This window comes from Varroa destructor, unplaced genomic scaffold (genome assembly GCF_002443255.2).
Source record: "Varroa destructor unplaced genomic scaffold, Vdes_3.0 BEIS01000003.1, whole genome shotgun sequence".
In the NCBI taxonomy this organism is placed as follows: domain Eukaryota; kingdom Metazoa; phylum Arthropoda; class Arachnida; order Mesostigmata; family Varroidae; genus Varroa; species Varroa destructor.
The window spans coordinates 43849267-43872235 of NW_019211456.1; the positions used below are offsets into that span (position 1 = coordinate 43849267).

At 42.4% G+C, this 22969-nt stretch overlaps 2 protein-coding genes across 19 annotated transcripts in view; one reads left to right on the top strand and one right to left on the bottom strand.

The window, feature by feature from the left end:
• Positions 1–7485, top strand: part of LOC111246448 (uncharacterized) — a 259672-nt gene extending 252187 nt beyond the window's left edge. For 17 of the 18 annotated variants that reach the window (XM_086982453.1, XM_086982460.1, XM_086982448.1 and 14 more), the window contains 5 exons: positions 2307–2561; positions 2773–3133; positions 3329–3508; positions 3680–5385; positions 5616–7485. In XM_086982453.1, the coding sequence (XP_086838579.1) occupies positions 2307–2561; positions 2773–3133; positions 3329–3508; positions 3680–5385; positions 5616–6515 (3402 nt within the window). In that variant the 3' untranslated portion in view covers positions 6516–7485. Of the gene's footprint in view, positions 1–1538; positions 2069–2306; positions 2562–2772; positions 3134–3328; positions 3509–3679; positions 5386–5615 lie in introns of those variants that run through there. The other variant, XM_086982462.1, reaches the window with a different exon arrangement.
• A 501-nt stretch (positions 7486–7986) lies between these two features.
• Positions 7987–17821, bottom strand: LOC111247048 (uncharacterized). Its single transcript, XM_022797578.2, has 4 exons — positions 16943–17821; positions 9824–10010; positions 9347–9581; positions 7987–8300 (listed from the first exon to the last, which is right to left on the bottom strand). The coding sequence occupies exons 1-4, from the start codon at positions 17106–17108 to the stop codon at positions 8136–8138; spliced, it is 753 nt and encodes a 250-aa protein (XP_022653313.1). The 5' UTR covers positions 17109–17821; the 3' UTR covers positions 7987–8135.
• Positions 17822–22969: the final 5148 nt, after the last annotated feature.

Genomic DNA, 22969 nt, shown 5'->3' on the forward strand with positions numbered 1-22969 from the left:
CCCTCAGCGGCAGTGGTAGTTATATTAATTTTTACGGTAGTAGAAGTCCCCCACTAGAGCCGGCTAGATGCCATTTGTTGTGAATGACAATTGTACAAGATATTATTTGTTTAGCTGCTACGTTTGCAACTACTCGCCCGATATACCGTTGACGGGATTGCATATTGTCAGTTGGTATTTACCATAGGTCTGAACTAGCGACCGAACGGTTCTTGCCATAGCATCACGTTCAAACCACCATCTCCTAAAAAGGAAATCAGGCTGTAATATAAATCGATACTTATCTACCGCTCATAAAACGAGTCTGTCTGCGAAGATGAACGCAACAGGAACAGCTGACAGCTGAACCCAAAATATTGACAACTGGCATTCAATGGCTCTCCAGGGAAGCATAGGGAAGTGGGTGGTTTGCAGATGAAAGCTCTCAGTCTCGCTTGGCTTCGGCTACTCAGGGAATGGTTTCATATGGCCTATACACTGTCCAGGTAGTCGGACGCGGCTGACTACGACCTGTGGCCTACCACCATCGTATGCGTCATATATGCTCTCATACTATGAGAACGTTTCGATATCTTATCACAACTATTTTTTCATTATGGGCCCTGCGTTATTTACCCTGCTTGATGGTAGGCACCATCATCATATCATGACCTTTACCTTTTTAGCTTATGACGGACACCCCATAATCGTGCGTCCGCCTCGAGCCATTACCACATCGTGAAATATCGGGCATTTTATTGGATCTACGTATACATGCGCATCGATGCTTGACACTGTGATCGCTACCTGCGAAAGTGTCCCCGTGTTAATGGGCGAACATACGAGTTAGTCAAGGAGTTTGCAATTAGCCAGTTACCGTCAGTCAAACAATTGGATCTTGCACCCCCTGCCCCGCCCTCAGCCTTCAGCTAGTGTGAGTGATCGCTATCACGACGCTACGCTATTATTACTGTTGTGAAAAATTGCCGTGGAAGCAGTGCTGACGATAATAAGTTGTATATAGAGCATCAATTACGATTTGGTGACTTCATCATTGTTCCTCAGCATTGAAGCTCTATGGTGGACGTGAGCGCCGACTTGAATGAGCTAGCTCAGTACGCACTTTCTCCTCATCAATAGAATGTATCACTCTGCTTAAGTACTTCTTGCTGCAATCTTTCTTGAATCCAAAAGCATACGTCTTGGTGCCTTCCTTTAAATCAGCAGGAGAAACGCCTGTCTTTCATAAGGTTCCCGGCACAGTCCTTCATATCAACAATTCTGATTCCGCACTGTGACCTAGAATGAACGAACTGTGCCATAATCTATTGAGAAAGTGTTAACGAGCGTATCTCATTGACTGTTGCCGTTTGGCTGATTGGCTGGCTGGCTGGTGGAGGCAACATGACAATTCGCGCGTCAACTATTACCTTAAAACCGCTCACAATCATAAATGGAATAGTGATTTAATGTTGCAGCTTGAGGTATGCGGCAGAGAAGCCACCCCAGGGATCTAGATTCATGTAAGTCAATAAGAGAAATGTACAGTTCGAACTTTTTCGATATGTTCGAGATACTTCGTCTTCGAGTCATTACGCCGTGAACCTTTTGCCAGGCGTTTTCATAAAATTTCGAAATTATTCTCGATTGCTCTTCAATATGAACTGAATTTTGCTCTGTTCTGACCTGATCGAGGTGCTAAGACTGACTTATGCGCTGTCCTGACCAATATGTACAATAGCCCACCGGACAATTTTGCTATTGCCTTGCTACACAGCAATACGATAGATTGATGGACGTGCTAATCCGATTGAAATTTATCTTTATTCAGACATAATTTGGCGCTGTGCACAGAAGGGTTCAGGGGCTGCTATTACGCAGATCGTAAAACATGATGGATCTAAAGACGCGTAAAATATATACGTATATGCTTTGCAGACAGAAAACTGTAACAAACGGACTAGAATCACCGTTATCAACGTTATTTGATAATGTTATTCTCACTTCACATATATTATTCGCATCCTTATTCAAAAGAATCAATTAGAAAAATTGTCGATCCTTTGATGGCGTCTCGGAGGAACCTCAGGTACGGTTGCGCATGTTTTTATTCATTGTATACTTGGGTTGACTGTATTCCTATCGAGCTTATTTCTGTATGACGCTGCTTTTAGGTAACTCGCAGTGAAGTTACATGTGATACATACAATATACATGTGATGCTGCACAATAGTTTCCCGAAGTGAGGGGTATAGTTAATGTTCTTCTAACTGTACTAATTCGGTCTATATATTGGATGTGTTTTGTCGTTTGATTGGCACCTTTAGGTACATCTATACTTTTCGTCTCTGCCAGAAGATAAGATTCCCTATGTAAATTCGGTAGGAGAAAAGTATCGCATGAAACAGTTAATTCAGCAATTGCCGGCCCATGACTCGGACGTTCGTCACTGTACGAGCCTATCGGAAGAGGAGTGCCGAGAGCTTCGACAATTTTCTGCCCAGCGAAAACGTGATTCCCTAGGTCGAGGCACCGTCCGCCAGCTGCCCGTCTCTCCGCACCTACAGATCGTCTGCGCATGCGTAAATGTCAACCTTTAATTGATTTTCTATAATTTTAACACGTTTTATCTTTAGTTCCGGGTATATATGAAAACACAGACCGCGTAGTCAACAAAAAGCATCTGTGGCCTAACACGTCAAGCGGATGTTTCTTTTTCTCGTTAAACACGTGCGTGGGGGAATATTGAAAGCAACTCTATTTCAAGCTATTGTTTGCGATGTTGAATTTCAGTGTAATGACTATATCATCGGCGGCGATATGGCAGTGTTTGCGTCGAGGTCTGGTCCAAATATTGGTTGGCATCCGGCTTGTTTCCAGTGCTCAATCTGTAAGGAACTGTTGGTAGACCTCATCTATTATATGAAGGATGGGGCGCTTTATTGCGGTCGACATCATGCAGAGAGTTTGAAGCCTCGCTGTAGCGCCTGTGACGAGATTATCTTCGCAGACGAGTGCACCGAAGCTGAAGGGCTCACCTGGCACATGAGTCATTTCTGCTGTTATGAGTGCGACCAGCAGCTTGGTGGACAACGCTATATTATGCGAGACAATCGACCATTTTGTCTCGCCTGTTTCGATGCAATCTTTGCCGGTTAGTACAGAACTTACGTATAAACAATATATATATATAGTTTGTATACAATGCGCCTCTGTCCAACGGCATTGGCTGCAAGCGCTGCTTGATTTGCACCCGCGACATCATCCTATACCCGATAATACGTCAGCCTTTCTATCGCCATTCTATTCAAGTTGATAACATTATATATGTATGTATGTATAATAACAGAATTCTGCGATACCTGTGGTGGACCCGTCGGAGTCGATCAAGGTCAAATGTCTCTCGACGGTCAACACTGGCACGCGACGGAGCAGTGCTTTCGCTGCTCGTGTTGCAAAATGTCTCTACTCGGCCGGCCATTTCTACCAAAGAAGGGGCTCATCTATTGCTCGCACGAATGTAGCAGAAGTAAGTTTTCAACATGCTCAGGTCAACACCTACATGAGTATCGTTACTACAATCTATTACTATGCACCGCCCCATTCGCAGCGTCTAATTCCCACCCAACTCGTAATGGTCCTAGATTTTTACCACTGACACCACATGAATATAAGGCGTATGATACGTTGAACATTGCAGGCAATTCCAATAGTCGAGCACATCGGTCCAACTCTGTTAGGAATTTTGCTAGCCAGAATTCTTCTACAGAGAATGGCCCAACTGGCAGCTCAGCGTTATCTCCGAAAGACGCTGTTAGTGGCATGCATACGCCGACTGGACTTTTCGTTCCTGGCATATCAAACGTTCCCGAAACAGTTCGCAAAGTAACGCCAGGCTCGTTCTCACCGCTAGCCAATAGTTCATCGGATAACGTGCATTCACAGCGTATGTTGGAGCGAAACTATTCGCCTTCGATTATGTCCAATCATAGTGAACCGTTGCGGAACTTCGGGGCGAGCTTTTCCCCAAACACCTCATCGGAGAAGAGCTTCAACGCCAGCCAACAAATAGCACTGATTGATCCACGTGGACAACAACATCAGCAGCAGCAAATTCTTCAGCAGCATCAAGCACAGCAGCAGCAGCAACATCAGATGCTTGTGCAGCAAACGGTGGCCCAGCCTCAACGACCAGGTCCACCGCCATACAACGTGGCCGCGTATAACTCAAATGGCTTACCCCCTCCTATAAGCCGCCTTCAGAGTCAGCTGCGCGGGTGTCAAGGTAACATTGAGTATACCCCTCAGCATAAAACGACTCATACGGCACCAAACGTACTCTCCCCAATGGCACGTCAGTCCCCTAACGGCATCAACGGACGCCATGAGATGGCGCTGCCGAACGCTGGCAAGAACTCGCCTAGCAATTGCACGCAGGCACAGCGAATTCTTGGCGACGTCAGCAGCGGATCGGTCTCTCCGGCGGCACGAAACTCGCCTGCACAGGGACGCCGGGACATACAGAAGCCCCAACAGCCCACCGTCGCGGGATTGCAGCACTCAGGCAGTTCACAGGGTGGCCCTATGCGGTCGTTGTCACCAACTTTGCCGCGACGGGAGGGTTCGCCCGGGTTAGGCCGAAGATCACTTACCGATCTCTCGTCAAATAGCCTGCCACGAACCACTTCTCGAAGCGGGCCGAGCTCGCTAATCGATACGCCAACAAAATATAAGCAGGTCTACTCTCATCAAGGCGTTGAAGGATCACCACAGCGTAAGCATATGGCCGATTTCTCGTTAGCAGAGGTCAATTTTGGTGCAAAACAGAAGACAAAATTGACTCGTGAAGGCTCGCTTAATGAACACTATGCGAACCTTCAACGCAGTGGCTCGGTTAATGCGTTACCTGAAGTAGAATATAGTAATACATTGTTAAGACGGCGGCCGTCCGAGCATTTTCATGGAAGCACGTTGCCAAGAAACTTTAGCAGCGGCCATATTCAAATGACACAGGCCGCTCACTGCGACAATCTCGAAAGTAATCTGTACAGTAATTATCCTGCATCGCAGGATCTCTACACGAATGGGCCAGGTCAGATGCACAACGGGCATGTGCAGCATCTAAACCAAAGTCAAGAGATTTATAGTAACCCGCAAGATTTCCAGCACGTAGCAGACCAAACTTACGATAATGTTCCGAGTGTACGCAGTATCGTCTATAAGAATGGAAGGCAGGAAGAAGCGATGAACGAGCGCGATATGGCTGTAACTTCCGCGCAGGCTATGACACCTAGCACGAGGAGACGAGAGCCTCTCGATATGAGCGACCTCTGCTTGAAGGACCTACTGGCTGGAAGCGATCAGGTCTTCGTTGAAGTTGTCCAAGAAATTCAGAACGGACCTTCAGTTAGTATCATACAGTGAAACAGCATAATAGAGTGAATAACAGGCATTATTTTAGGTAACAAAATTTTCTATACGTATATATATACATAAAAGGTACAAATTGGCGTTTACTCTATGCGGCTTAATATGTTTACGTGTGTATTCTGAGCAATAATTTCTCTCAACGCTCATTTATCCCATTGGATTAAAACTCATATTATATAACTATTCAAATACTTCGTGCCTTTCAGGTCCATCGAACAAGTCTTCAAGCAGCTTCTGCCGGCCCTGGTTCAGTACGTCAGAACTTCTCATTACCGCTGATGAACCCGCACCGACCATCTGTTCAACCTCCTGAGGCTCTTGAACTCGAGTCGCCAATCACACCTCAACAGCTACCCAGCCCACCTATTCTGAAATCGATCGGACCCCCTAACGGCATTCTTCAAAGGCAGGTTAAAACTCGGGCCGAGGTACATACCGAAGATCGGGTGCATCCCTCTGATGAACGGCGCTCAATGAGACGCGAGTCGAAATCGAAGGTGCGTTTCGATCCCAGCCTTGGCCATGCCAATTCCGATGAAGAGCAAAAGTCTGCCTCGAGAAACACTACCCGACGTCACCGTAGGAGGCATCGGAGACGTTCGTCCAGCTCGGAGTCAGAGGGCGAATGCGAGAACCGAGCAGAGAAGAAGTCTACGATGTCTTCTTCGTCATCGTCGTCGTTATCATCGTCATCTGCAAGGAAGCATGGCAGCGGCGGCGGCGGTAGCGGTGGTGGCGAACATGCGTCACGGCACCGCAGCCGATCGGAAGATCGTTGCGATGGCGAGAGTTCGAGAGAACGCAAAACCCGCAAAAGCCTGCGCAGTTCGTCGCATGGTAGCCGATCAAGGAGCGGATCATCTTCACACAAAAGCCGCAGCTCATCAAAGTCAAGAAGGGATCGTGACGATAGCAGTTGTTCGACCTGCGAAAGTACCGAATCCACTTCTAGTACTGAGGACGAGGCTGAGATCTATCGACTCCCTGAACGACGCGAATACGGCGGTGTCCGAATTAACTATGTACAAAGTAGCACACTTGCCGCTGCACGTCAAAAGGCGGTTGCGTCTCAACGAGCACAAAATAAGAATTGTCTTGTTCAGTGACATGGCCCTGGTACCTCTGTATATTGCATTGCCACTCATGCACTACAATGGTGCCATTGACGTTCAATAGAAGCTGGCTTTATACGATAACATAGACTACCGAGCCAGCATGTACATTACGGATAACGCACACTGGTACACACTGGTATAAATAATAGCGCACTATGAATGACAGTGATGACATTAAAAGTGCTGTCAAATTGTACAAACGGGGCAAAAAAAAAACAACTGGATTTTTCAGCTTCGCGTCGACAGCCTGGTTCCTTTATGTGCCTGACAAATGCGAACAAAATAGGCAAAACATCACGAAACAAATCTTGGGCGAACACTTCTATACACGATAGGAATAATTGCAAGAACAACAAACAATCGATGATTTACCTTTTTTGAGTCAACAGCGCGTCTGGTGGCCAAAGCTTGCAATAAACAAAATATGGTACCTAATACAAGCACACTCGAAATAGATCTTCTGCTAAAATGTGCATCTCTACATTTTATCATTTCTATCTAGATGTGTGCATGTGTGTGTGCAATAACTTTCCTCTTAACTCCGTGCGTTCGCTCAAGCGGCAGCCGGCACAATTCGACTACCAAGGCCTGTGGCGCTAGCCAGAACGAAGCGTAAGGACAAGCGAATGTTGTATACATTTCGGTGTACTATTTGAATATACTTGAATAGTATATATACACGGGCTATATAGGACAATATAGAGAACGATGGCGGGTATGTTCTACTAGACGTGGATGGTACCCCACCCGTCCCAGTATTTGTCTCATCCCCTCTCCCGTAAAACCCATCGACAGGCACCCTTTCAGTTGTATATGAAACGCATCATCTGTAGAGAGAACATACCTACCACTAATTAGCGTCGGATTAACTATATATATATATATATTTTTTTTTTTTTATACGTGTATGTAGAGTTATATATGAAATACTCATGAGATTAATAAAATGGTCTAGTGTGTACATGACTGGGTCATAATTGTAATGAAATGGGTTGATTTCCCGCGAGTCGCTTATGTTCGTGGTATAGAATAGGTACATGAATCAACATCGGACATATAGAAGCCAAAGTATAGATGCAACTAGTTGGCAATCCAAAATTGAATTCAACACTAAACCTTCTACTTGGAACATTTAGGTTTTATCTAGCACCGTTCCAAATCTGACTAAATAATGGATCTCACCGCATAAATCGAAATGATGAATATGCAGTCATATTAAACTAATTCCTTTCTGCTTCCGCAAGTAATATATATGAGAGTAAACTTACTGAGGGTTCTAAAAAATATACACAGAAAGGGCACTTTTTGGTAGTGCAACTGTTGATATGACACTTTATTAAGCAACATTTATTAAGGTCTCTTGTCTGCGAGACGTAGTGATCTAGTGATTGAGTTTAACCAGTATTTATATATATATATATATATATATATATATATATATATATATATATATATATATAGTAGCAGAATTTGGTTACTTCAAATGTAATTTATCCCTGTCTAACCGTAGGAAAAATAACCAAATTTTTTAACTGATGCGCTTCTTCTCGGGAAGAACTGTGATGAAGATGATGCTTTCTATTAGTAGAACTCTTTTGCATTAGCCATTGTCTATATCATATCTCGTTCTTTAGGCCGCAGATGTCCCTGGAGAAGGTTTGTCATATATACGGAAGTGAAGATACTGTTCATGTTCTGGGGCAAGAAGCAGCTACGGATATGAGGGGGTACCAAAGATCCAGAAGAGCGTTGTTCGCCCGGAAGTAGAAACGCTAGCTGCAAGCAAAGTAATACATAAAGAAAAACGAGCTCCTTAGAAATCTCTCTCTGGACCACTTACGTCTATATATATATATATATATATATATATATATATATATATAGCTAAAGAACAGTAAACGAATTATATTTGGGCGTTAAAGTTACACTAGATGCTTGTATTTTTTTAATCTAAAATAGCGGAAATCTAAAGAAGCCTTTACCCAAGAATCTACGACCTTTTTTCATTTACTAGGAGTTGCATTCTGTTGTATATTCATTGTGGCTGACTTGTAACATATATAGAACGTGTTCGAGATGACCCAGAACAAATTTCGGGGCTCTTATGAGGCGGCGCTCATGCCTTTATGAGTTCCCGATTTTGTTCTAGGAGAAAGCTAGTTGTTTCGAGAACAAACCGGGAACTCATGACGGCAAGAGCAGAAAACTCGTGTACGAAACATGAGCAAAGATCTATTATCTAATGTATTCGAGTTAGACGAGCCCCTTGTAAAATTCAAAAAATTGCTCGATTCAATTTAAATCAAAACTTATTTAATTAACAAAAACAAAGCTTTACAATCGGGATAAAATTGAATGGGCTCAAGACTTGTCAAAATGAGATAAAGATCCATTTAAGCTAATCACTGAATTTCGATAGACGAATGAGCGATTATCTTCGAGAGACGCCGATAAGGTAGCCCAGACAAGTTCTAATGGACCTATTGTGTCTTTTGGACCCTTTGGCTTGGGCACGTTTTGAAACCTCGTATTTTTTAGATTTTTGGATTATCACCTTCTAGAATTTTTCTCTGTACGTGTTCTAGCTGGATTACAACGCTTCTACATGCAGCGCTTTACTCCTGCTTACTATACCATAGAAAACCCATTGGGGAATTTAGAAAAGGAATTTTGGAAGATGCACTTGCGGGCGAATTATTTTTTGAAAAAAGACGACTGGAAGCCCGAATTGAAGTCATAATTGTCTGTACAAGCGGGACATCTCTTTTGACACCCGGAAACGGCCCTGAATATATTAGCTTTTTTTTTCGCTTATCGCTTACATGTCTTGTTGGGGGCGATGTCCTTTCCTCGTCAGGATCGGCTTCCAGCCCGGGTTCTTCAGGCGTTACAAGCCCTCCTTGCCCCTGTCTGAGATGTTCAATCCGCATATTCGTTTGCCTTTTCCATTTTGTTCTTCGATTTTGATACCAGGTTTTAACTTGCGTCTCAGAAAGATTTAGCGTTTCTGCAACCTGTCCTCGATCCGCGACACTCAAATATTTCTGAGCTCGAAATCTGTAACACGTAGTAGCCATTTGGATGGTCGGCTATTGAGTCACACGACATTCCTGTGTGGAATTATAATTTTTTTTTGGTGTTTAAGCTGCACACAAGTAAGTCCTTTAATGCTATAATAGTGTTTGCACATATGTCATAAGGAAAAGTAGATTAAGAAAAACTCTTAACTGAGTAAGTAATAAATAGAAGTAGTTAGACAGAGCAAGATGTCATAACACAGACACATTTTTGAACCTGACCTTCTCTCAAGATAGGCGAGTTGGGCCTGCGTAAATGCTGTTCTTCTTCGCCGTGGTTTCTTTTGAGCCGATGAAGAATCGGCTGCATGCGACTGATGACAGTGGCTCCCAGCAGACTTCACATCATCGTCCGGGTCTTCACGGCCAACGTCTATATCTGACTCCGACGAACCGATATCCCCGCACTCTGAAATTAAGTGCTACCCTTCTGTCAGGACATTCACATTTTGGTATAATGGTAAAAGCATTCTATATGCTTTACGAAAAATAACTGTACGCTAAACGTAAGTCTGATCGAATCTGAGGTCCGGGCTTATTTTTGGGCATTTTTTTTTTCTAGCAATGCGGTCTCGAGATCTATATGCAAGTCCAATACAAATCGCTACACGAAACATTCCCGCTGTCTTTCTTTTTGCTTTAATTAAGATACAAAGATATTTCTAAAATACCCTGTATTTTTCACACGCGTATGTGAAGGGTATTTTCGATCGATTGGGGTGCTCTGGACGTTGATTCGAGTTTACCAAGATAACCTGCTCAACCTACGAAACCGTGCTTTGCTCAAATAAAGAGAGCTTCAAATCATATGTATAATTAAACAGAATGTGCCCAATCATAGCAAGTTAGAAAAGATGGCTTTTATTCTAGAGACGAGCTATCAATGTATTTAATAAATTGTTTCGATAGTAGATGGCTGATAAACTTTTAATAGTTTTATTCTATTTTGTCTGTTGGTAAAATCACAACCCTCCTTATATGCGCTAGTTAATGGTCCAATTACATTTTGTTTTCAGCCGACGATTTTTATCAAGCACACGGTTTGAGTGAGAGCCGAGATTTACACCTTTTTATTTCCGATTCTTTCAAGATATGTCTCGATTGTTCTTCCAACGCATACTAGTTAGAAGACCTTTCGAGATAACCATTTCCACCACAAAAATGGCGATTTTGAGCCTCGTTGAAGGACACACCTGACAACCGACCTTGTAAGGCCAAGCAATACGTAGTCTGTTTCAGCACACTAATCTCGACCATTGAATCTGTTACACGACTGTGTGTCATGTACTAAGCTGTTTTATCTTTTACGCGATCTACTGTGGTATTTTTTTATAATTTCTAAATAATTTCACACACTGTGTTGCTTCAACGTGACAACTCTAGGCGCTAACTGCTTGCTAAGTCTGATTTAAAATTCCTGCCTTGTTACCATCAGTTTGTTTGTTCGCTTCCTGCGGGCCTGCTTTCCTCTAATTGCAATTTGCATAGAAACTACGTCGTCAGGCACTCCCTCGTACACAATGATATAAGAATATTACCTGCCTATAGCCCCCACGGGTACAGCACGAGTTTGTGGACTCTCTTTGCTTTCTATGAGACTTTACGCTATTACTTGGGAAGGCGCGTGTGGGCCCAGTTATTATAACAGGCGCTTGCATTCGCTGCACTTTACCGTTGACTTTCAGCCGACAGCAGCGTCAGAAACAGCGGCTTATGATCACAATCGTCGCCTGTCTCCTTGCAGAATTGATGTTGCACGTTGTTGTAAGTTACTGAAGTTAAAGTAACACTGTTTCGGTTGTGGGTTGAGCGACGAATCAGCCAATTAGAATCACAGCAGGACATCATCAAAGGGGAGATAAGGTGGCAGAAGGCGCCAGACCGATCGACCAAGCAGCCAAGTAACGGTACTAACTGTCCATGTCTGTCTCAAGTTATTCACACTTCATAAAGTGGGTACTTGGTTGATGCAAATAAGTTAGTAAGTTGGGTGTAATTATGAACAGTACCAATATTAACAACATAAAATATAATGGCTGTGTCGAAAGACGGGGCGCATCGTTGTTAGCTGTTCATTATATTACAATGCTGTTATTGACTACAACCCCTTTTTAACGAAGAGAACTTGCTAACTTAGTTAGAAATGGTTCGCCTTTGTTTCCAGAAATCAGGTTTTTAGATGTCGTTGCTTTAACTACTGATACGGATCGACATACTCGAATCCGTTGTGCTCATAGCTATAATCCCTAATCGTGCCGGATCCGTTTACCGTTTGACTAATTACTGCTTAAAAATGTTTCAACTGAATGCTACAAAATGCCTGCTATTGCGTGGCAAACTTGGAATGCCACCCAGGATGTTCCTCAGGACGATTTACACTATCGGGAACAAAAGGGGTTTCATACGAGAAAATCTATAACATGTGAAAGGTTATCTATTATATATAGAGTAGATATTGTCACTTTTGTAGGCCTCATATATGGTGATTTGGTGTGATCCATATATTAAGTATAGTCCAGCTTTTCGGAGAAATCGGAATTTCACTGAGGGACGGAACCTCATTTCAACGTCGAGTAACATAAAAGTTGTTGCGTTCATCATGTGTCGAGTAATTGAATGGTTTATTTTAAAGCTAAATTGAAAGTTTAGTAGCCTTTTTAATGATCATATGCCCCCCTGATGGTGCGGGAAACGTGTTTGCGTCCATATTTCAGAAATACAGAAAGATGTCTAGATTCAGATCCGTGCATGAACCAGCCACTTGAAAAAATGCCTAATTGCGTTTGGTAGTACGTAAAACAAGGTTCTTCAATGAGGCCTTGCAACTAATTTTTGAGAGCATTTAGACTTTTCTTAGAACAGGTTTACTAAAGCTCACATTTCCTTCTTTGATCTTCAGTCACCATTTTTTGTTACAGGTTTTAAGCTAGGAGTGATTGCTTTAATATCGAAAGGTAGTTTAAGTCGTATTTTAAGGGGTAAGGTTTCCCAACTGAACTTCAGGTGGTAATGGCGGTCAGAATTTTATGCCGCAGTCATCATCAGGTTACGATAGAAGGGGCTGCCAAGATACCTCGAGACCCAGAATGAACTTGTAATTTTTTTACAAATCAAGATGAAACAACCGGCCAAAATTAAGTCATCCATTCAAAATGGGTCCCGAATGTGGTACTTCCTGGGTGTACGATTAGTCGAAATTGCCAGTGCTTATAACTGTGTTTCTATAGAACTCGTGATTCAAAAGCTCGTATCTATATAATTTATACCACTACATACGACAATGCGGAGTCAATGCTTCATTCTATATTATATCAAAATGTAAACATATGAAAATGATCTGAATTTCGGTTAGTAATTGTAGAAGACATGTAAGGCCTTTTGAATGCCACGAATTGGTGAAGGTTTTTGTTTGCTCCGAAAGAATCATACAAGTGTGTATTTAGTCTTCGAAACCTTAGCTCTACGAAGCGTAACAGGAAAGTTTACTATGATACAGTTTTTTATCCGCAAGTCTTTCGAGAACTTCTTTTTTATCTACCGAAAGCTATGAGCAGAAAATGGTTGACTTCTCCATATGAGGATCTTCTGATCAGACAAGTGTCTGAGGTAACGAAGACTCCCGAATATGGTTATCGGAATCGCTGAAACACAGTTATCCAAATACTTGTATACTGATATCCCTCTGCGTTTTGCGTCCGTGCTGAATTCGCGTCGCGCTCCACCTTAGCTTGGGTTCAAGAGCTGTATCACTGAAGTTTAAGTTGTCCATAGAGAAATAAATTTTAATTATCAGCAATGAACTAGTCCATGCAGCTACTGTTCACATAATTGTCAGGCTTATCCTTCGTACTTTTCACGAGGAAAAATATCCACGAAACACCGGCAAGAATGGGTGTAGATTCTAATGTTCCCTTCTAATATAAGATTTTTATCTAGATTTTATTCAATATAAAAATTTGACTGCCATAGAAACTATAAATATCACTAAATTAAACTTGTATATTTTCTTTATTTACTACTTTAAGTATATCCAATTTTTAATTAGTTCAGAGGCGTTTCATTTTGACATATTGGCTGTCCGACTTTTAGCAAAATGTGCCGATTTTGTGATGTGTTCGGGTCCCTCTCTCTGTGACTAATGCGCTGCAAGCTACTTCACGGTTACACTTCACCAGGGTGTTTGTGGTAACAGGTATGCGGCCATCCGTTACCTTTAGTACTAGAGAAATCTGGCTGTTTATTTAGAATAAAATATAATCTGCATGAAATACCCAGCCAATAATGCGTCATTTTCGCAATTTGAGCGAAGATTAACTATTATTTAATCATTTTACGTGAGGTTAGGCGTCAATAACAAATCTTTCTTTTTTTTCCCAGAAATCTAAAGTCTACATTATTGCCAGTTATCATGTGGCATTTGAAGAATCTGTGGATGACTTCCGTGAGGTGAACTAGAAGGCGCTGAATAGGATTTGGATTTAAAAGGTTCAAAATTAACCCAGAAACCACTTTTGTTACACCTGAATTTTCGATATAGAAATAACGTTAGAAAAGAAAAAAACATCCAATTTGTTTTTGGAAGAATTGGCCAAATAATACTGAAGCATAATTGGACACCACCGGGTTACCCTATCTAAAGTAGGTCGAGTTCAGGGCTCAGCCCCAACTTGGTGCTGTCAAGACCATTACCCCCCAATTCTCAATTCAGTAATGAAACGGTCACCTTTGTAATACCTAATATTGAAATAACGTAGCAATGCACGGTTCGTAGCTAAAGCAGATCGATTTCTTTTTCCTGTCAGTAAAACATGGTCATAAAGCAGAGGTAAATTTAGCGCTAGACGCCAGCCGTCGAATCTGTGCGCTATAATGGACGAGCAGTTATTCGAAAATAGTTTCTGTATCATATATGTACACATATATGTCATCTATCTAATTCTGTAATTCTAATAAGTAACCGTTTAAATTTACGCGGCCACGTCATTATGTTGGAAGGAATATTAAGGTAGAGAAAAATTCTCGCACTTACTAACGTGGTTGAGTTTTCAACTGAAAAAGGCCCGTTAAGGGGTACCCATCGAGTTTTTCTCTCATGGGCCTAAATGTCAGATGAAAGAGAAGTTGAAATATGATCATATGAAAATTTTTTGTGGAAGGAAGCATGATTAGTGCTGAAAAACATACTGAGTTCGCAACTTTCCTGGGTACATATTTCGTCGCTCCTTGCGAGTTGGACACTTATAAGGTGGTTAAGATGTAAAATAACTGATGCTAGTTTAAAGAAGAAGAACAAGCTGCCCTTCCAATTAGAGGTACGAACTCCAGTTTTGCATTAATTATTGAAGTTATATATTTAGATCTCGGTTGAATGGTGACTCGAATCGATTTGAAGTATGTGCCACTTCGGCTCGATTTGAACTAGTGGAAATTTGCATAGTCAGAATCAATAGTCAGTCACGCGCCGTCACTCAGCTTTCCTCGAGGAAAGACCACGAGGCACGAGCCTCGTGATGCGTGCTTCGTTCAATGCAGGGACCAAACACACTGTTGAGGCTCACTACTCGTTAAGTAATCCATGCGCGATACTTCCCACCAGGTTGAAGAAGGCAAGAACGAGGGTCGGAAGAGCGAAATGATTATGGCTTATGAATTAATTCGTCAAATTATACCTATAATGTACACACACACCCACATGGATGCATGGAGTTGCGGAGAAGCAGAGGTCAAAAGCTACTGAGGGAGCCAGCAGGCTAAAGGAGATGTTAGAGTGTTCACTAAGGACTGTCACGAGCTGGTGCCTAGGCCTGACGGCTGGGTTTATCTATCGGTACATATATATGTATAATGTCGATCTGCTGCTGTATGCGAGCTTGCTTGAAATATTGCGGCCTTTGTTTCCGCTGCTTGAGTTGCAAAGTGCTGAGGACATGCTTGGCCTCTTGGCCTGCATGATGTATAGCGTCCGCGGATGCCTTGACATCGAGACTCGAGATGCCAAATCATAAACATAAATGACAAAACGTGGTAGATAACAATCACGCGGAGCGCTCATCCAAAGGGAACACAAAATAGATATGTGGTGGATGCTACTGACCAGGGTTATACCGAGGAAAATCAATGACTTATCGTCGATCTGTACATGAATATAGAACGTCCAGTGATTTCCGGTACTACCTACAGTTTGAATTTGTTTCCTATGCTATCGCGTAGAACCATCGATGTATTATTAGAGAAAAGACATATTAGCTTACATAAAACCTATTAAATATAATACGTTCATTTAAATTGTAGATTTGTCGAATTTAGATAAAAAATTTAGGAAATGCATGATCCTATAGTTATGGCCGGATGGGCCTATTCTTCAACGCTATTTCCGGTTGAAATAGAATTTTTTTGATGGCAGGTACAAATAAGTAGAGGCTTATCTCGTTCATACGCGTATATTGACTGCTGATCTTTTCCTGATAGGTTTAATTAAGCTAAAAAATAAAACTAGAAACTTCGTAGACTGTGTTTTATGGTCTGATAACCTCAACCGAGTCGGGAGCACTATTGAAGCCTGTATTTAGCAGTTGCTGAAATTTGTCTCAGTTTCAATGGTGGTATTTTCCCCATTAGCTATGCTCCAAGGATAGCAATCCTTTGAAGAGACATTTTAAACTCAGCACAAACGGCTTATAACCCTACATAGAGAAGCAATTCTAGCTTAGATTCAAGTTATGTGGGATAAATTAGTATAACGAACGATAAAATTAAACTATAATTAAGCTTATAGCCACCGTTTGCTACTTTATGAACCCATTCCAAAGTATCAAGTGTACCTAATTTACGTTAGTACTGAAATTTCGACTATAACTATCTATTTTTTTGGCTTCATATCGCTAATGAAAAATCGACACCATATGAATTGAAATTACTCAATTTTAATTAAATTAAAAAGCTGAGGATTTTTTAACTATACTATTACTAGACCCAAGAACTACATTTATCGGCACTACTTTAATAGGAAAGTTTGTTTTTCAGGTTGAAGGCTGTCACTATTAATCTACGACAATTTTATCAAGACGACCCGTAGTATAAAAATGAGAGAAATAAACAAATAGTAACAGTATCGGCAGTTAACATTGGCATGTGAAAGTTCAATGCTTGCACATTTAAGGCTGATCAGACGGTATGCAACTTGTAGCTCGCAACTTACCTCATTAGTCTCGTTTCGTTTCATGTTGCACCGTCTATATAGACTTGCTAATGGCTATCTTGGTAAGTAATCCATCATGAACAACTTATATCAATGTAGTATGTCACAACGTGTGCCAATGAAAAAATCCCTACTCTGCTTACCGTCGTTGCTCTCATTATGTAGAAAATTCTCCTGCGATCCAATTGTAGCAGTTAGCTCCCTCTTGGTTTGACCATCTTGAGCGGCCGCAAGTATATCCCGAATTAGAAACGTACTTCGATGCGGCATCTCGTGACAGTCTACCTTTGACGCTTTTAACTTCTCCATGGTCCTCTCACGATGTCGTCATTTGAACCTTCCCGCACACAGCAAACAGTTAGAGTACACTCTGCACAAGTTTTAATCGAGGACTAACACGTTTTTTCTTAACTTTTAAGTTTTCAAGTTGAACTGCAGGAAAAGCTGTTCGACAGAGCAAACATGTGACTACAATTACGCTCAAAATATATAGGTTCAATCAATTTAGTAATTGAGTAAGGTAAATATACTTCTATCGTTCGCAATACCATTCAAATAGGTAACCATCGTTTCTTTTCGCGTGGCCAAACTACACGCGCGTACTCTGCGTGCTATGAGTTACGTGCGTTTGCCGTCACTGATGCTACAGGATTTTCGTGTCTTGCAGCCGCCGCCCTCGCTGTCACTCCGAACGGGCAATCACTGCAAAGTGATTTCAATCAGTGAAATAATAACCGACATGTGTCCCTAAAACACCCCTGCGTGTGGATCTCGACGTTGTTTCGCGCGCCGCCATTCCAGACAAACGACAACTTGCTCGATCGCTGATTGGTCGGGCCGTTTTGGAGGCTCCGCCCAGCGCTCCGATTGGCGGTGCAGCAGCCGACTCCGTTTGAAGTCTATGCAGGACTGAAGGCCGTGGACTAGGCGAGGTGAGCCAATTACGATGTCTCAGCAAGCCGCGAATCTCCTGCGTCTGTCTTCAATGAGCAACCCATCGCTGTCTGATGCTTCATCTCTCTCTGGCTGAGAGGCTGACCGGGTACACGTCCAGCGGCACTCTCCGGCAGGCAACGACTCTCGCTCTCTTTGTGTGTATACTTGAGCCTTATTCTTTCTTTCCCTTTTTCTATATATATCCGTTTCTCGTTTTCGGAGACAGCTGCTATTGCTACGATAACAACAACAGTCCATCCTGCCATGCTGTTGCTACACGCCATCGATGATTTGTTGCCAATGTGGGGGGGGACACGGAGGAGCGGATGTGGGCGCAGTCGAGGGCGATGTTGCAGGATGATTGGAGGAGAATGGGGCCACGTTGGTCAGGAGATGCGGTGAACTGGTAGTGGCGGTAGCAGGAAGAGGCAGAACACGGCGGTAGAGGTGGGACAGACCTGGTAGGTATTTGTGGTAGCAGTAATTGGTAAGTGGCAAACAATCATGTTGCTGTTACAATCTAGCTTCGCTACAAGCGACTGCCACCGTCTGGCACCTGCAGGTTAGCATCATTATTAAGTGCATCGACGATGCGGGGAACGATGGCAAGTGACGGTAATACGAGGAAGGTTAAACCACTGGAGAAAGCGTTTGCAGTCGCAGGATGATACTGGCAGTAAAAGTAGCTTCGTTTGTTGACCGCTCTCAACAGGACACGTAATCGTGCAGAATGGACGTACTACAGCGATGTATGTGATTTTGAGTGGCGATAATACGGGAAGCGTCAGGAAACTCTATACTTGTGCATGTGAATGATATGGAATACGGTAAAGATTCAAGCTATAGCTAAATTTCCTTACAAACAGTAGTAACGGACCGCTGGTTTGGTTAACGTATCTGTATAAACTGCAGCTGTGGCCCGCGGTATTTTTTGTGATTTTCATGTGTGTTCAAAGCAACACATTTGGCTTTCCGTATGATTTTAAGATCTCTAGGGATTAAGGAGGGCGGCTAGAAAAGCAACATGTTGGTAACGTACCCTAGCTAAATGACGGTGGTCTAAACGATAATAATTGTTTATTGTATTTCCTTTTATAACCACTGAAACAAGGATTTAGTGTTGAATAACTTCACCATTCGATCCTATCAGGCTATCCTGAAGTCATAGTCTCTTGTCTGGTACCCTATATTGAATAAATAATAAGCCAATCGTCGTTTGTGTCGATACATGACCAGAGATTATTGTCAGTAGTGACATAATCTGGAAACCTTAAATCGAGCCGCGTTGCTTCTAAAAATTTGTAGTCGGCGGCAAAAGCCTATCATTTTATTTATCCGTATCATGTCGGGAAAACTACACGAGAACTTTTTACATAGTAAGCATCCACGATGTATCGTTAGCAATAGACAAAATGTTCGAAATAAGGAAAAGGAAGCCTTTTAACTTGCAGCCGACCCGAAGCATCTACTCGATGTATATAGAATCACGCCGGATCTAATTCGCGAGGCTCTACTTCGGGCTTGCTTTAGGGGAATGGGTTTACCATCTAAAAGGGCCCAGCTGTTTTCCATCGAAATCTGCCACGGCTAAGGAATGCGCTAAGCAGTGTCAAGTACTATATGCCATGCCCCTTTCTATCGCTTGTTGGTTACTGGGCCTGTTGTTTCAGTGGATAATGAACCCAGAGTGCCTATGCTCCATTACTGTTCCCGTCTTGTTCTTATTGCTCATTTGAGATAACAAAAAAAACGTATAACACCACCTCAAGGAAGCGTTTTAACAGTGATTAAATGAAACGGGTACAGGAAATCTATAATGTCTAATAATACAAGTCTGTCTCAATATTACAAGGCAAGATGCAATAATTCGCTTAGATGTCGGTTGCGCAACAAAAAAGAGAAACACTTACGGGTCAGGAAAGTAGTTGGGGTTGGGAAGTATAAAAGAAGCTGTCTCTAATTTTGACCACTGGGTCATTATCTACAAGGAGATATAGCTCTTAGCCATACTACTCCATTTTAAAAATAGTGTTAGCGTTTTCAATTCTGAAAGTAATATAGCATGCCTTTTAAATATACAATCTTAGTCGTAAGAACGTAATGAAGGGGGATGGGGTGGGGGAGGTCAGGAGTAGGTTTATAGTTGGAAAAAACGATAATACAAAAAACCAACATATGCTGATGAAAATAATTAGCTGTATTCAATGAAATCAAAGCTTGTTGAAGTTGACCCCCCTCAAACAGCTCAGGATGCGCGCACGCTCGGTGTCAATGAAATCGTAACGACTATCTGAAATCGTGCAGAAATTGCCCAAGTTGTAACACTAGTTAACGTGCTATCTCATTCTTCTCGCTTACTGCAGATCTTCAGTACAATCGAATGCTGATAGGTTCCCCGCTGGGTCTGCCTTTCACCTGCCCACAAGTACGTGCTAGAAGTTAGTCCAGAGAAGAAGTGCCTTGATGCATTCTTCACTGCGATGTCTTTCTGCTTTGCATACCGGCGTCGCTGATGGTGTGGAAGATGAACGCTGAAGGTGTGATCAGTGGTAATGATGTTTATGCTGTGTTATGTAAATTTGTTGGACATGATGGACATAGAGGTCAGAAGCAGGGTTTTCACATATCAGTATACACGAGAAGGGCGCCAAAAGCAATTGAGCTCTGCTAATATGTAAGCCACCAGAATCGCTAAAACTCCAATGTCAAGATCAATAGCAAGTAAATAAAAAAAAAAAAATGAATTTAGTGGATTAGTGCGAGGTCAATGTGTAGATTACCTGAAGGATGACTGTATCGGCTACGGGAGAAAGCAGCTGGTCACGCCAAATAACCCTGAGCGAGATATGGCGTCACCAGGTGAAGGACACTTCGATGAAGACAAATACGGAAATAGTCAGATTGCGCGGATAGCAAAAAGTTTTAACCTCATCTGACGAGCTAAATGCTTGGAGCATGTTTTTGATACGAAGGATGTTTACAAATCGAGAAGTTCGTTTATAGAGAAATGCGACACATGCAGAAAGCTCAGTTCCGTGTGTGGAACAAATTATCCTACACATATTTCATTACGAATTATATTATATTCAATTTAAACAAGTTAAATACTGTGTTTTGATGTATTAAGTGTAGATTTGTTAGGGCTGGCGCTGAATGAGTAACTATATTTAGATATTCTAAAAATAAAAGAACTGATCGCACTGAAACATGTGCTGTCTGTGTCGAGCTGAGTAACGCAGACATCGTAAATGGGTAAAGGGTTGACTGATTCTTTATGCGTCCTATAGCTCACCTCTAATAATGTTTCTCACGCTATTTTTATTGGAAATTTTGCATTTACTTCTTCAGTTCCCTCAGTTTTCCCCGTCGAAATTGTGTTAATTACTGCTTCTCTCTTGTCAGATACGGAGGAAATGAGAGTTCGTGACTCGAATAGAAAGACACCAGCGACGGGAGTTTGCAATTTTCGACACACCACACAGAACAGCCACGGCAAACGGCTTCGGTGACTGCCCCCTTTGGGCATACGGAATAAATTATTTGCGCAGTGTTTTTTTTCTTCATAGAAGCTCAAAAGATAACGTAAAAAATCGCACTCGACAGCAGACGACGCTACTTGTGCTATTAATTATTGTTCGATATGCGTTTCTGATGTTAGAGCCATGCGAGGGCATATCAATGGGGCGTTTGAATAAAGCCATTATGTTTTCTGTTCGCTGGTCACCCTTCCGTTGGTTCAAGCTCTACCCATTTCGGCAATTGTCTGGATGACGCCGGAATTGACAACATCGAAGTCATTGCATATTCTATTTCGCCTGAGGCGTTCAACAACGAACGGAAGGTTTGCCAGACCGTTTTTTTTTTCTTTATTTTCTACCAAACTTATTTGAATATTTGCGTTTGGGCGAAAAATTTAGTGCAACTTCTAGATAAAGTTATAGGTCGACGTCCACATGCAGGCCAACGTCTAGCGATAATGCTTCGCGTTTAAGATCGGTCAAGAGGGCAGATACTAGGTAGATAGATAGGCAGAGCAGAAGTGGCCTAGGTAAGACTCTGGTCAGTAACCCGCAGCCAACGAGATTGTATCAATTTATCCTGTGACGATGTAAACGATTTTCTATATGATAATATTCATCGGCTATTTTGATCTTATGTTTGACTTTAGCTTCAACTGTTTTGTGATGACCGTTTCTACTGGAGTAGTTTGTCAGCCTCGACGAGGTCACGAATGATCGGAGAAACAATACTTGATAAAAAAAATCTTCAGTTTAGGAGTATGAATCGTCTTGCTGGCATTGTTGGCGCATGTATTTCGTATGTATGCTACTAAAAGAGTACGGTGCCGCTATTCCGTAGTGTATTCTATAATGGTGTGAATGATGTAAATTAGCAAGTAACTTATAACAGATACACACTATAATACATAACTGTGAGCTAGGTCGAAGCGATCGCAATACTGTAAGCAGCACTCGATACGGACCAACTGTATATGAGGTCTTCAATGGTATGTCTCATGTATCCATATACAATCTTTGGTTAGACGCGTTGCCTCTCGCCTCTTTGGCGGGCCGTCATAATTGGGCCGATAACGACAGAGAAAGTTACCGACATTAAAAGAAATTTCCCGTTCGTATGGATGTTGAGCAGAGGAAACATTAAATCCCTAAAGCTAGTCCACCATAAGGACGTCGGCCAGCCGACCAGTCTCTCTTTCTCGAGAGAGAAAGCGAAGCTAATTATATCGATCTCGTTGACTGGATTCGGGGTTGTTTTGTCTCTTCGCAGACAAATAAGAAAGACCCGCCGCGGGCAGTACGTGCCTGAGAGGCTGGCGTTTCCAGCAGTTGATCTCAATAGCTATCTCGCTCGCTGCTGTTTCAACCGTCCAGCATGTCCTCGTGCTTGCGTGTGTACCGCGAATCCGTTATCCTTACCAAGGATATTTGTCGTGATCGCGTATGTGCCCCCGTTTCAGGTATGAACTCAGAAGAACACTTCGCTGCGGACTCGCAGCGACAGACAACAGCAACGATGATGACTCGCCGAATTGTGAGTGAAGCCGAAGTGAGCCGTTTGCCAGCGATAATCCGTCAGGGCGACACGCAGTTCGGTGCGCATTCAAGGGTGGTAACAACGTGCTTCCTATTATGTCTTTTTACTACAGTACTTGGCTTTAGCTGGCAATGTCCATTTTCCTTTTCAGTGACGAACGCAGTTCTTTTGTATATATA